Genomic DNA, 15,363 nt, shown 5'->3' with positions numbered 1-15,363 from the left:
GAAAGTTTGTATTGAAGTGCTCTCTATATCTCAGTGCAGCCACTGGTGTGAGTGATTCCTGGTAGACCTCCACTCTGCCCATCATGCCTTCCAAATCCATCATGCCCATCTGTGGGTGGTAATGGAATGTTCTGTCCTTGCATATGTTGTGAAGGACAGCACATGCTATGATCACCTGAAATATGGAATAATTAGGTGATAAATGGAAAATAATAAATTTAGATACAAAGTCAGTATAGACATGGCCATGCAGTATACATTTTGAGATGATGAACTACTGTATTGCCTTTTACATATTTTCAATAGCATCAGTAAATAGGAAATTCATGACAACCCATATCATATTAAGTGATATATAGTAATATATATATGTATATAGTTTCATATTTTCAGTGATTCATACATCTTGCAAAATTGTAATTTATTAATCATATTGCCATTTAGCTTTGTTACCTTGTCAATTTATTTGTATTATTTATGTGGCAAGTAAACAGTGCTAAAGAAATAACTGTTGTTGATTATATTTTTCTTACCTTGCAAGCCTTCTCCAGGTTTTAACCTGATTTCCCCATGAAGAACAGGAAATCTGCGGCTTGAATTGGCCAATGGCCCTTTCAACACTGCTCCTCTTGTTCTTTTATCACGATCTGGGTTATGAAATAAAATATCATAAACCTCCAGCACAGTAAAACTGTTTGTGCTTGTCATTGTAAACTGTCACTTATTCAGTAAATAACTCTGAAAAAAACCTAATAATACAGTAACACTTACATAGATTATTTACATTCTACATTGAACTCCTGTCACTGGGTTGCCTACTAGAGGGCCTATTACAGTGGTTTTCCATGATGTTTTAAGAAAATAATTTCTAGTCATATTCAGCATACTCATAAAATGTCTACAACCTGATTACAGAATTCGTAGATTTTATGAAAACTGTATTTGCTTCGGTTATCCAGACTAAATGTAATAACGCTTTGGTGATCTATAATGTGTAATGAGTACGATTGCTCAATGTTTATTCGAGGTAAATACAAAGTACACCACTCTATGTTGCTGATCACAATCGGCAACTTTACCATGGAAGTTTACATACCTGTTGTAGTTTGTTTGTGGTCCTGCCAATGGCCTTAGGAAAGGGGTTAGTAGCCACTTCACAGGGGTAACCGCTGTCACTGAGAAGGTGCACGCATCCCATGGGGACAACATTTGAGACCGCTGTTGGTCAATATCGCATGAATCGCGGTGTCGATCCAGGCCACGGCGAGCGCCAATTATCCTGTCTTCGCTCGAAGCGATCTGTGTATTGATGCAGTGGTAAAGATGCGGTTTACAAATTCATTTTTCATTTACTGTTGGGGCTTGAATCTGAACGTCAGGCTCCGTTGATCACCCCCTCAACCCCAGGAAAGTTTGCAACCTGATAAAAGTTGGTCTGCGTGGCGCCACTGATGTCACTAAGTTGTAGGGGGAAGCCCGAACCAACTGTTTGATAATCCTGTCAGATGACAAACCGTTATGCAGTCATTCACAGCTCTGGAAATGGTTGGCTGGCTGACACCTTTGATCGTCCACACATTGCACAATTGAAATTTTCCGGTGGCAAAGTAATACCTCAATGTGATGAGCGTCCTTTGTAGAGGCATCCAGTGCGCGGTTACAGGTGGTTGTGGGCTCCAACGTCTGGCGCTATTAGACTGGCTTACTCCAATCCTAATGCCATTCCCATCTAGGACGTATGGCGAATTAATTCTTCATGGCTGTATTCAACGACTTTGTCTTCTTTGGTGAAATGAACGACGCCTACAGCCACGGCAGCCATATTGTTTACTGACTTAAGTCAAACACCTTCTAGTTAAGCCTACTTCCCGCCCCAGTCTTAAGATTTAAGTCGGAAATCGCCAAAACTTAAGCCTAAGTTGCTTTTATGAATATGACTTGAGTAAAATCTGAAAAACTTAAGTCAGAAAAAGTGAAAAACTTAGTTTTTAAAAAACTAAAGTCATATTTCAGACTTAAGTTCTTTTATGAATACCGCCCCAGGGTTAGAATATTGATCTTCAGTAACCCATGCTTGCCTTAAGAGGCTAACTTAACGGGATCGGGTGGTTAGGCTTGTTGAGTTGGTTGACACATGTCATCGGTTCCCAATTGTGCAGATTGATGCTCATCACTGGATTGTCTGGTCCAGACTGATTATTTACAGACCATACGCCCATATAGGTGGAATATTGCCGAAGTGTGGTAAAACTAAAGTCATATTTCAGACTTAAGTTCTTTTATGAATACCGCCCAGGGTTAGAATTGATCTTCAGTAACCCATGCTTGCCTTTAAGAGGCTAATTAACGGATCGGGTGGTTAGGCTTGTTGAGTTGGTTGACACATGTCATCGGTTCCCAGTATTCACTTTGTGATATGCGCCAGTTTAATATTTGTATAAATCATAAGTCCCACCTCCTCACTTCACCCCAATTCCCCTGTTAACTTTCAGTATTATTTGAAAAACACACATTTATCTCTGATATCGCTAAATGCAGGGACTCATTTTTGCTAAGTATCTTTGCTTTCGAGAGTGTTGTCCCCATCTCTTTATTTTTTGTTTTCTTTGTAAGGAACAGTTTTGTGCTACATGCTTTCCCAATTGTTGTGAGTGAGTAAGAAACAAAGAGGTGATAAGGTTTGATTATAGATGTTTGTTTTGGTATCTCTACATTCATCCTTGTAACTCCATATAGGACCCAACAAGAGGTAGCAGCACAAGCAACCTTAGAGACGGTCCAGCTCTGAGAAGGCGAGTGGTTTAGCCACCAGCAAGTCTGACACGGATCTCCTAAAGCAGGCATCTGTAACGACAGATGATGACACATCCCAGGAGTCACAAACACCATCATCATTAACACCGCGAAAAATCTGAGGGGAGAATATGCTGTGTGAAACCACACCTGCCACACCAAAGGTTGATGGGGAGAAGGTAGGACCATCTGTCGCGGTAAAATGCAATGAATACATTGTATTGCATACAGGCTTCCCTGTTCTTTAAGTCATGTTGCTTATTGCTACAGAAGTGACATAGTTGATCATAAAACCATCTAATAAATTGATTTATTACTCGCCTCGCGGAAGATACTGCAGTAATATTTTTACGCCAATATTACACTAGTGTAATATCGCTAGACGCCTGATCGTCACAATGCTAATACCTCTGCCACAATGGTACTAGTGCTTCATGAAAGCTGAAAGTCATCCACACTGTTAGTAGGCAGTTTCTGTCAATTTATGTTGGAGAGTAATAAACAGAATACTAAACTGGCTTCCATGAAATACCAGTTTTATTAAACTCGTGAAAGATTTAGTCTCAAACTTGCTTTCGCTCGTTTGATACCAAATCATTAACACTAAAAATGGTATTACACGGAAGGTCGTATAGTATCCTCTATAGTTATGCCATACTACAGCCATAAGCAGTAAATAATAATCAGTCAGAAGCAATGTGAAATAATCTAAAGAACGTCATTAAAAAGTGACCAGTAACCAAGACAACATTCACCAGCAGCAAGTAAAAGGCTAAGTAACATACAGCAGCAGCATGTAAAAGGCTAAGTAACATTCAGCAGCAGCAGGTAAAAGGCTAAGTAACATTCACATGCAGCAAGTAAAGACTAAGTAACTTTCACCAGCAGCAGGTAAAAGGCTAAGTAACATTCAACAGCATGCAGCAGGTAAAAGGCTAAGTAACATACAGCAGCAGCAGGTAAAAGGCTAAGTAACATTCAGCAGCAGCAAGTAAAAGGCTAAGTAACATACAGCAGCAGCAGGTAAAAGGCTAAGTAACATACAGCAGCAGCAGGTAAAAGGCTAAGTAACATTCACATGCAGCAAGTAAAAGACTAAGTAACCTTCAGCAGCAGCAAGTAAAAGGCTAAGTAACATTTACATGCATTAAGTAAAAGGCTAAGTAACATTCACATGCATCAAGTAAAAGGCTAAGTAACATATAGCAGCAGCAGGTAAAAGGCTAAGTAACATACAGCAGCAGCAGGTAAAAGGCTAAGTAACATACAGCAGCAGCAGGTAAAAGGCTAAGTAACATACAGCAGCAGCAGGTAAAAGGCTAAGTAACATCACCAGCAGCAGGTAAAAGGCTAAGTAACATGCAGCAGCAGCAGGTAAAAGGCTAAGTAACATACAGCAGCAGCAGGTAAAAGGCTAAGTAACATACAGCAGCAGCAGGTAAAAGGCTAAGTAACATACAGCAGCAGCAGGTAAAAGGCTAAGTAACATACAGCAGCAGCAGGTAAAAGGCTAAGTAACATACAGCAGCAGCAGGTAAAAGGCTAAGTAACATACAGCAGCAGCAAGTAAAAGGCTAAGTAACATTCAGCAGCAGCAGCAGGTAAAAGGCTAAGTAACATTCACATGCAGCAAGTAAAAGGCTAAGTAACCTTCAGCAGCAGCAGGTAACAGGCTAAGTAACATTCACATGCTGCAAATAAAGGCTAAGTAACATACAGCAGCAGCAAGTAAAAGGCTAAGTAACATTCAGCAGCAGCAGCAGGTAAAAGGCTAAGTAACATTCACAGCAGCAAGTAAAGGCTAAGTAACATACAGCAGCAGCAAATAAAAGGCTAAAATGACATTTACATGCAGCAAGTAAAAGGCTAAGTAACATTCACATGCAGCAAATAAAAGGCTAAGTAACATACAGCAGCAGCAGGTAAAAGGCTAAGTAACATCCAGCAGCAGCAGCAGGTAAAAGGCTAAGTAACATTCAGCAGCAGCAGGTAAAAGGCTAAGTAACATTCAGCAGCAGCAGGTAAAAGGCTAAGTAACATTCAGCAGCAGCAGGTAAAAGGCTAAGTAACATACAGCAGCAGGAAGTAAAAGGCTAAGTAACATACAGCAGCAGCAGGTAAAAGGCTAAGTAACATCCAGCAGCAGGAAGTAAAAGGCTAAGTAACATACAGCAGCAGGAAGTAAAAGGCTAAGTAACATACAGCAGCAGCAGGTAAAAGGCTAAGTAACATACAGCAGCAGCAGGTAAAAGGCTAAGTAACATCCAGCAGCAGGAAGTAAAAGGCTAAGTAACATGCAGCAGCAGCAGGTAAAAGGCTAAGTAACATACAGCAGCAGGAAGTAAAAGGCTAAGTAACATAGCAGCAGCAGCAGCATTTAAAAGGCTAAGTAACATGCAGCAGCAGCAGGTAAAAGGCTAAGTAACGTACAGCAGCAGCAGGTAAAAGGCTAAGTAACGTACGGCAGCAGGTAAAAGGCTTAGTAACATGCAGCAGGTAAAATGCTAAGTAATATACAACAGCAGCAGCAGGTAAAAGGCCAAGTAACATTCACACACTGGAAGCGGTCCTGGGATAATCTCTGAAGTGCAAAGACATTCAGAAGCAGCAAGTAAAATGTAACATAGCCTGAAACAGCAGGTTGTATTACCTTCATTTGAAGTTTGTGAACAATAATTAATCAGCACTGGGAAACAGTTATACAAGTATACCAGTGAACATGTAACATAAGTAACATACAGCAAGTATGATTGTAGGATGGTGTCCCCACAGCCAGTGATGGTGAGGACCTGATGGTGGCTGGAGGAGAAGGCCGGGCCAAGAGACCAGCCTCCCCATCGAACAGACCACACAGAAGAGAAGTAAAATGAGGAAGATGAGGTCAGTGCTCATGTAATGGTCTCCCGTGTTTCTGTCACACAAACTGGAGAAATATTTGTTTTGATTTCATATGCTGTAGTTATAACTCATTTCACTTGGTATATCTAAATAAAATCATTGGGGTGTTGGGATAGCCTAGTGGTTAAAGCTGCCTCTCTTGTCATGCTGAAGGCCCTGGTTCGATTCCCCACATGGATACAATTGACCAGTAATCCCACTTGTTGCAACAGCAAAGGAAAACTATGGACATGGTTCTGAGACTGCTGTTAATGTGAAAGAATGAACTTCCCAGTAATGATATGTAGGTTTAGATGCCCAGGGTTACATGTCTATGTTTGTATAACCATTACTTTTCCAGAGAAAAGAAGCACCTATGCAGGTTGATGACAAAGTTACCACAGACAAAGTAGCAAGTGTAAATAAGGTAAGCGAATTAAGGATTCCTCATCTGGACAGCGTGAATTGACTTACATTACTGATGGTCGGATGGTTTCATTCCCTTTGGAACATGAGGCTTCATTCACTTTCGAAATATACATGTATTCTACAGAGTTAGCCACAGCAATGTGATTTATGTTTCCGTTTCTATTTGTTAGTTTTGACACGCTTTTTTGGTTCTTAGTGATTGTAAAAACACTTTTCAATCTGCAGTGTTATAAAGTGACATAAATGATCACGACCAGTGTTACTTCTGTCTTATCAAGCTGTTGTGATGTGATGTAACAGAACTACTGTTCAAAGGGTGTTGAACCAAAGACTCTCACTAATAATATTATGACATGTAAATATTGTGACAACTGAGAACAGGAGTGTGTGAGTGGTTTTACGCGTTTTTTAGCAATATTCCCGCAATATCACGGCAGGACTGAGAACAGGAGAGAATGATTTCCATATATAATTTTCACAATACGAAGTACTAGGCCCTTGTTCCTAGTTGATGAGATGCCTGTCCATGAGACTTATATGTCATCACAAATATCTCCCTTGTGTTACAGCATGTGAATAGACTGCCCAGCAACGATCTGCCCGACATCACCAGCCCACAGCCCATGTCTCAAGGTGTACCGTTCCAGCTCATAAAAAAATTCCATAAAGTTAAAACTAAAATGAACATAGGTATATCATTGTATCAGTGTATAGTGCTAACAGTCATGCAAAGCGGAACAGAAGACACCAGACTGTTTACCAGAGAAGCCAACAAGGCTTGACAATACAGGTTAGAAAGGGAGACAACTCTCAACAGCATGTGTAACCCAGATAAGGAGATGCTGATAAGGTGTATGATCTTGTAGTGATGAATGTTTGTGTCTGCTGGTGTATGCTGAAAGTGTTGGTAGCCAGAGTTGAGGTGTTGTGACATGTACGAGTGTCTTGGGTTGGTGAAGCAATAATATCCATCTGTTTCTGGATTTCAGAAGATTTTAAGTAAGCTTGTGATGATTTTATATTAGGAAGTATATTTTCATGTGAGTTTAACAGGTTACATATAGTAAGAAATTAGAATGATGTTGAGTTTGCTTTTAAATTTTCTGAAATTCAAAACTTGCTTTTATGTTTTCTAAGTGTTGTACAATTCTGTGGGAAAAGGGTGGATATATTTGTGTTTTCATTTACATAGATATTCAACATGTAATGACCCAACCTTTGGGAATGTGATTTGGGTTTAGATAATTTTAGACACTGTGTTTTGATTGGGGTTAATTATGTTACAGTTTGATCTTTTGAAATTCAGTCTAGGGCAGCAAGAGATTATTATTCTCATCGAGCATATATTCTATGTATATTTGTTGTAATATAAAACAGATGTGAGCAATGCAGTTTGTCAGCTGACAAGAGGCTCAATGTTTATGTGGGAATCCCTTATAGTTCATAGCAGGTTAATGCAAGTACCAGCTCTATGTTGAAACATATATTACACATTGGTACCTCAGTAGTGCCACAGTATTTTGTCAGAGTTCATTTTTGTACGTGGGTAATGATTAATTTTCAAATACATAATTTAAATATTGCTAAAAGCTGCGAAAACTAAACTCAGTCAGTCAGTCATTTTTCAGTGATTAATTTTCAAATACATAATTTAAGAGTCGCAGTCTGATTTTACACCAGTAAACCGGACTATGATGAATTTATCAAATTGATTTGGGATTACTGATTGTCAATTTGCTGGCTTTAAACGTTTTGTCATGTATTCACGAACACTATAAAGATAAAACTAAGTGTTTGCCAGGCTTTTTGGAGGTGGAAATGGTTACTGTAGAGCTTCTAAATCATCCCCACTTGTACACAGAGTAGTAAAGATTGGATTCTTTATTGTAGATACCTGAAAACATAGTCTGGAATTCCTCGTATGTTTGCTAAGAAATATTGTTTAGTTTCTGCTATACTTGTGTGCAGGTTAGATTTGTTAACATATTTCTGATCATTATAAGTTCATGTGTGTTTCATGTAAGAAATCAATACATACATGGGCAAAACCAATCACTGACACATGTCAATGTCTCATCTTGTGTAGAAGTATCAATTAATGTTGGCGTTTTACATGAATGAAAGGAATCCTACTGACCAAAGCCATTGATGTTGATTGCAATTTTCATGTGAGCATTTAAACACACTGGTGGTTGTTTCAGTTTCTGTGTGTATATATATGTTGGGATATGTATGTGAAGCCTCTCGGCAGCACAGCTATGTCAATCTCCCTGCTGTACATGGGCAGTTCATTTTGGACGGAATCACAGAAATCATTCTTACATTGTATAAACCATCACACTCTGTAGTCTCGTGGTATTTATCATGTATCATCTGTAAATAAAAATTTGAGTTATCTTTACAAGATATTGTACTTTTCTTGTTTTGTCAATGGGATGTTGTTTTCTGTTGCTCTACTGGCGGTAGTGTAGCTGAGTGGATAAAGTGTTTGGTCATCACACCAGAATTCGAGGTTCAATTCCCCACAGTGGTACAATATTGCTGAATATCGTTAAAGGTGGTATAAAACCATACCCGCTCACACACTGTTGTTGTACTGGAGTGCTACTGATTGTGTTCAGAAAGTTGATTTGGGGCATGAATCCTTGTTCATCCAGATTAATATTCTTGGTATGTCAGCACAATACTGATCATGTGTTTTACAATGTAAACATTTGGAACCAGCTTCACTTTGTCTTTCCTGCCCCATTTAGCTGTGATTAAGCTGAAATAATGTTAAAAGTCTCTTAAAACTGACTACATGCTTTGGTAATGATGGTTCTGTTTTGATATCCATTATTGTTGTGGGGCAGTGAGGTAGCCTAATGGGTTGGGGGATGGGGTGGTTTGGATGATGATTTTTATGGAGAAGCATGTACAATGTGAATGAATCTCTTCTCTCTCCCCCCCAGGTAGTGACCCCCAACATGTCATGTACAAAATCCTTGACCTCTCCCCATTTCCATATTTTTAAAGCATCCTTTTAAAATATTTTTATGTACAAAATTGCAGAACCCCCTAGAAACATGTACAAAATTGGTGACCCCCCTACCTCCCCAGAACAAAATGGGTGACACCCCCCACCCCGGGTATCCGTCTCAGTACCCGTACCCTTTACGATCATGTGACTAATAGATTAAAGTATGTAACATGTTATTCTTTCATGATGAGAAGGTTGTATTGTCTTTGAAGATTTAGACATAATTGTGCAGTCACCTGTTTTGAATATAATGCGTGGATAAGATATTAGATAAACTTGAAATTGTCTCCGAGCTGAAGAATATATTGCTTACAAATTTGATGTCAGGAATTAACATAACGGATATCTGGGTAGGGTAGGGTAATAGGGGGTGGGGTACCAGGGTAGAAAATTTGAACCCGTCGCAGCCCTACTAATTGTTTTTTATGAGGATAGAGCGACGAACAGTGAGAAATTCAAATATACGGTACATACGGGTTTCTCGTGTGAGATTTTACGTGCTCTTTCCGACATGCAGCGTATTTCCCACGCTGTCTGACGATCTATTTGGTTTTATATACTACCCATCAAAAGTTAAGACTCGCTAGTGTAAATGTAGCCACTTACTTCAGTCAACTGTCCTAAACTAGATTTTGCAAAATATTCCATACTGTTTAAAGGTACTGTTTACACATGACCTGATGTATTGTAAAACAAATTCGTAACGTTGAAAAGATTGTCATGAGTTCAGTAAATGATGAAACTCAGTGAAAATTGGCGAATTCTTAACCAAACTTTAAACCAAAACGTAGCTGTTCACATGCACGATATTTGCACATGCTTTTCAGCAATTTAATGCATGATCCCCGTGCAATTCATCTACGTAAAGTTTGCAGTTGGTTCCCCCAAGTTAGTGGAGAAATTCATCTTCGATGTAACCATATATATATATACATAACACATAGCGAATGCTTTAAGTGAGTCTAAACTTTTTATGGGTAGTATATGTTTCATTTTTGTGCCCGATTTGATATGTGTGCTAAATAATTTGAAGTGATGTAATTGTAAATAGTTTCGAAACAGTATATTTATATGTTGACGAAACAACTTTAACCTAAAACACTGTGCTCATATTTCACTTCACTGGGGATATTTTAGTCTGGCGTTTTGGGGGTCTTTCATATTTTTTCGGGCGATGGGGTAGCCTAGTGGCGTTTAGTTTTACACTCCTTTTAGCAATATTCCAGCAATATCACGGCGGGGGACACAAGAAATGGGCTTTACACATTGTACCCATGTGGGGAATCGAACCCGGGGTTTCTGCGTGACGAGGAAACGCTCTTACTACTAGGCTACCCCACCGCCCCTTAGACTTGCGACAGTCGTAGCTCTACGATAGCTTTGTGAAACAGGTCCCTGGTCTCGCCAACAGTGATTAATAAACGGATTCTCATGATATTGACAGTGGACAAAATGGAGTCTGCTTTTGGCATAGATTTTTATGAATAAGGAAAGAGCTTAGTGGCTTTTTTGTTCGAAGCTCTACCCGTTAAAGCGTCGGTTTGTGCAAAGTATTACGTATATCTTCACAAAGCTGGTGCTCAGTATTCAGTCAAGAGAAAAATGTACATAAAGAAGCATGTTCAATGTGAATGCTCCCCCCCCTAAATTACATGTACAAAGTAAGTGGACCCCCCGCATGTCATGTACAAAATCAATGCCCCCACCTTCCCATAATTTTTAAGCATAATATTTACATATTTTTATGTACAACATTGCTGACCCCCCTACCTCCCCAGAACAAAATGGGTGACCCCCTTAATATCCCTCACACACAGAGATTATATACGGTCCCTAATCATATCGAACAAGGCATTTCACCAAGTAATCTTTGGTTTCTGGATAAGGCTATTGCCGTGGTATTGTTAAAAGAACTCGCTCTTTACAGAATGAACATGAGCCTTGATTCAAATGATAAAACAGGAGTCCTGTCAGGTTTGTCTGTTACCCAACATACACATCCCGAAATATATGTTTTTTCTTGCAGACATACACATGAAAAAAAGTTGCTTTAATTAGCATTTTCTTACAAAACCCTTTATTATGTACACTACAAACAATAAAGTATGAATATAGAAAAAACAAAAAACGTAAAAGGAGCACAGAATTGTATGGCAATGGCAAACACAGTAATAATGCCAAGGAGTGTCTGAAATCACTGAGAGTCTTTCGCATGTATTAAAATGCGAACGTCTTACTGAAACACAGGGTTAAACATAACATTACAAGGATTACGAATCTCCTTAGTTGTTGAATTCATCAAAAGTCCGTAATGGTCATCGTCACCAGCGGGTGTGTGCATGTCAACGACGTGTTCAGTATCGGCGGCACCACGACAAGAGGAATTGACTTTCAATGTATCACAATCGGAAATACGTCTCGAAGCATCGTCGTCATCTTTGTAAGCCCCGATTGTATTGTACATGTCGTTGTCGACGCCGTCCTGACTGGCGACCTCAGACTCTTCGTGATCTCTCATTTCTTTAATGGATGCGTAGTCTGTCGCTTTGTCGTCGTCAAGTTCCTCAATGCCATGTCCTTTTCCATTGAATGTCATTTTAATGTCATCAGTCACCATGGAACTTGACTCAAGTAGTGATCTGCCCGTGCAGCATCCCCTCATTAAGTCGAAGACCCTCTTTGTACACACGAACGAGACGAAAATATATAAGCCCTTAACAACGCATAATATTACGAAAATGTACTTATAGATCTCTGAGTCCACCAGAACAGACACAAGAGCAAAGAACCAGGTGATTCCTGTCAGAATGGAAAGCTGTGCATACAGACTGATGCTAGACTTCTTGCTCTTCAGCTCAAGCTGTTCCTTGGCCAGTTTCCTCATGGTAAGAGCCGTTGCCACGAAAAAGACCCCATTGATAGCCATGATGATAGCAACAGGGACCCCGACTGCGAAAAGTACAGAGTAAAAGTTGGACACATAGCAAATGCTTGACCCATACCCCATGTCCTGACCATTACTCAGCCTATGGTTGACCGCCACGGTTCCAGCAACGATTGCACCAGGGATGATAATGCTGACGAAGACGTATAGGACGTATCTTTTTCTGTTGCTGTAACTGGCATGTCGTGATAGGAGGAGGTTCTTGAAGACGACGTACATGTGGACTGTACAGATGGACATCCACGTGAAGGAACTCAGAAGGAAGAAATGCGTTACTATTCCAGTCACCATGCACATCTTCGGTTGTTCAATTCTTGCACTGCCCAGTGTGTACAGCAATAGAGCTACTAGCAGTGTGAAGACGAGTCCCATTCTGTTCTTACCAGGAAGAGTCCTCAATGGTTTGTAGATGCAGTAAACGACGAATGTCAGCAGGAGGAGGCAGATGAGGGTGAGAGTCAGACATACCATCGAAACGTAGAAGAGAGTTCCCGAGGACACACTGGTTGACGAAAGGGTTACAGATCCTCCGCAGGTTGTTCCATTGTCAAATATCGCCGTGTAACAGACATAACCAGTGTGATTAGTGGAAGGTTCAAATTGACTGATATCAATGGTTTCATTGGAGCCAACACGTTGCATTGTGTTAGTGACCTCATCATATGTGTAATCGACATCTTGGAAGACCTTCACTCTGGGACACTGTAGAGTGGCTGCGACGTAAAGAGGCTTGTTGTTCTTTGTGAAGTCGATGATCCTACCGACGTCAAGGGTGTAGATATATGTTTTCTCGTCTAAGGTATCGGTAGTGAGCCTTGGGTAGGTGGTGTTGTCATCAGGATCTGTCCAAACCGGCTCCGCCATGAATGTGACATTAGAGACGCCAAGTTTCACTGACCAAACCGATTCACGCAGTTTCAGAAGTTTGGATTCCATCTCGTCAATCTCGCTCTCCCAGTTGATCAGGAATGTTGTGTGGACAGAAATGTACTCAACTCTGCTGGGAGAAGTTTCCGACTCTCTATTGACATGAGCCTTGAATCGAAAAAGTCCAAATCCGAATGAATCAATGCCCAGCACTGGTTTAAGGTGGTCCTTGAGTTGGCCTGCAGTGGTGGTCAACCACGTCTCGATGTTGTCGTTCACCACGAGGCTTGCCGTGGGTCTGAGGAGTACCTCTGTGTAGTACACCATTCCTTTCGCCGACCTGATGACTGAGAAGCAGGTGTCATCTCTGAGGATGCGGTCCCCCGTGCACTGTATCTGGCGACACTCCTCCTGCAATGCAGTATACACATCTTATATCAACATATCTTTAAACTGTGTATTTCATGGTTTTTGAGGATTATCAAGAACAAAATCTTGTCTTTCATTTTGAAATAAATGAAATGACAATCACATAAATCTAATAAAACATTCAGGTACTCAGAGCACGTTGAACCGGTTCCTTTGGCATCGCTGTTTATTATATCAATGTATTCAGGTTGGTCAATATATAGGTTTGGCGAAATGAAAATGAATAGCTCCTTCATTCCATACAGTAGGGTAGCCTTATAGGACAAAGGTTAACAGAAACGTCCAAAGTCCTTGTTTCTATGCATTACCTTGGAACTTCGGGAGAATATACCTATTTGGTGGTTCTATTGTAGAGGACTATATATAATATATTTGGTTTCTTCTACAAATGTCTTAGAGATGGGGGACACATTCGTCAGGGCTGTGGTTATAATAATGTTTTCTTTTCCAAAATGTCCAGGTACAGTCAGAAAGATGTATCCATTTATATGACTTCTAGAATGACCCGTGCAGAAATATTCGTCAAGTATTGCCTTCCCCTAAACTACCAAGGTGACACGCCATGGCACGACAGAAATATTGCTCAAAGCGGCATTTAAGGACTTATTTTAGCATTCTCACGCTAAGTTGATGCCATCTTTTATGCCAGCACCTAGTATCCTCACTATTTAACAGTGATTCGTTAAGGCATACTCATGATAGACACTTGTAAATCCTCTCTGCTTTAGGCAGAGCCTACTTATGGATGTGAAAAGATTTTGTACTTACTGTGTTGTTGTTATATATTGTTCCCGCTGGACATTCACAGGACAGAGCTGTCGTATGCTGCAGCATCTTGATGGCCTCGGGATCCATCACTACAGAGAAGGGGTAGGGCATGTCGAACGGACAGCTGGGCATTGGCAGGAAGTTATCGTCAAGGTCGCCATGGTTACACATATAGCAGAAGACATTCCGATAGGTATTCCCGAACAGGTGAATCGGGGCGGAATACCCAAGGCAGCTATTTTCTGTTGTGGCATTGTATTCCTGCCATTTGCCTGTGGTGTTACAAGACGACGTGATCTCCTCAACGGGCGTGTAACATGGCCTCATATTCGTGTCTTTTGGCGGGTGCAGGAAGATGGCGCAACCGATGTCGTCGATGAATGTCTGTATGATTTGTTGGGAGGTCATACCAGGCCTCAACCAGACAAGCTGGGTACACTGGGCTTTGATTGACCAGAGTCGGTACTCTGTAGCACCGTTACATTCAGCACAGAACTGGTTCCGATACAGCTCCGTCTCTGTCTCAACAGGAACCCACGAAGTGATGTTCATGTCCGGATTTTCGCAAAGCTTCACCAGCTCCTCATCAGTTGTGATGGAACATTTTTGGATTGAATGGAAAGCGAACTCTGCTTTCTTGTCATAGATGAGTTTGAAGGCATTGCTATGGCATCTATATCGGGATGGGTGAAAATTTGGGGTTCCCAAATGTTCCAGAGCTTTGTCCGCACAGCAGTCGCCATATTTGTCGCACTGGTCATCGCAGTGGCAACCTGGACAGATGCGGCAAGATCCACTGTTTGTTACGTTGGATTTCGAACACATGCGGTCCTGCCCGCAGAATTTCTCATTCATATATTCAATGTAGATCCTCTCGGTTTCTGTGAATGATATTTCGTCTGCCACTGTCGTCATTACTAGGGAGATGACGAAGACGATGTGTGGGTAGACGACGCGCATCATGGTACGCGGGGACACTGGTCGCTGTCAAATAAATAAACAAAACGTTTTCATACAGTTGTGTTTGTGGAAGATGTCACTTACAGTGTATTTCTTGAGAGGTGATTTATTGATTCATCTTACGTGAGGATGAAAGAATTAAGAGCATTTCAATATAAAATGAATTAGAACTCAACTTAATGACTCACACAAAGCCAAATAATTGATTATCACAGTGCGTTACAATGCCCAGTGAGCACATGTAAAAAACTTGTGTAAACAGGAAAAAAACCTTACC

The 15,363-nt window shown here is 40.6% G+C and overlaps 1 protein-coding gene and 1 long non-coding RNA gene across 2 annotated transcripts; one reads left to right on the top strand and one right to left on the bottom strand.

Moving 5' to 3' along the window:
• The first annotated feature begins 5,594 nt into the window (after positions 1–5,594).
• Positions 5,595–6,750, top strand: LOC124284423. The gene is made up of 3 exons (XR_006900547.1): positions 5,595–5,673; positions 6,032–6,097; positions 6,669–6,750. It is a non-coding gene; the product is annotated as an uncharacterized LOC124284423 (long non-coding RNA).
• Positions 6,751–11,351: 4,601 nt separating this feature from the next.
• LOC124284419 lies at positions 11,352–15,086 on the bottom strand. Its single transcript, XM_046720503.1, has 2 exons — positions 14,127–15,086; positions 11,352–13,340 (listed from the first exon to the last, which is right to left on the bottom strand). Exons 1-2 carry the CDS (start codon positions 15,084–15,086, stop codon positions 11,352–11,354), a joined length of 2,949 nt encoding a protein of 982 aa, XP_046576459.1.
• Between the last annotated feature and the right edge of the window lie 277 nt (positions 15,087–15,363).

The sequence above is a fragment of the Haliotis rubra genome, unplaced genomic scaffold, assembly GCF_003918875.1.
Source record: "Haliotis rubra isolate DU_JTF1 unplaced genomic scaffold, ASM391887v1 Scf337, whole genome shotgun sequence".
NCBI classification, from domain to species: Eukaryota; Metazoa; Mollusca; class Gastropoda; order Lepetellida; family Haliotidae; genus Haliotis; species Haliotis rubra.
The sequence above is the reverse complement of the archived record's forward strand: the minus strand, read 5'-3'. Positions and strand labels throughout refer to the sequence as shown.

Coding starts and splice junctions, on each gene's coding strand:
- LOC124284419 (XM_046720503.1), bottom strand. CDS start 15,086: ATGCGCGTCGTCTACCCACACATCGTCTTCGTCATCTCCCTAGTAATG. Junction 13,341..14,126: donor CAATATATAACAACAACACA/GTAAGTACAAAA, acceptor ACTGCATTGCAG/GAGGAGTGTCGCCAGATACA.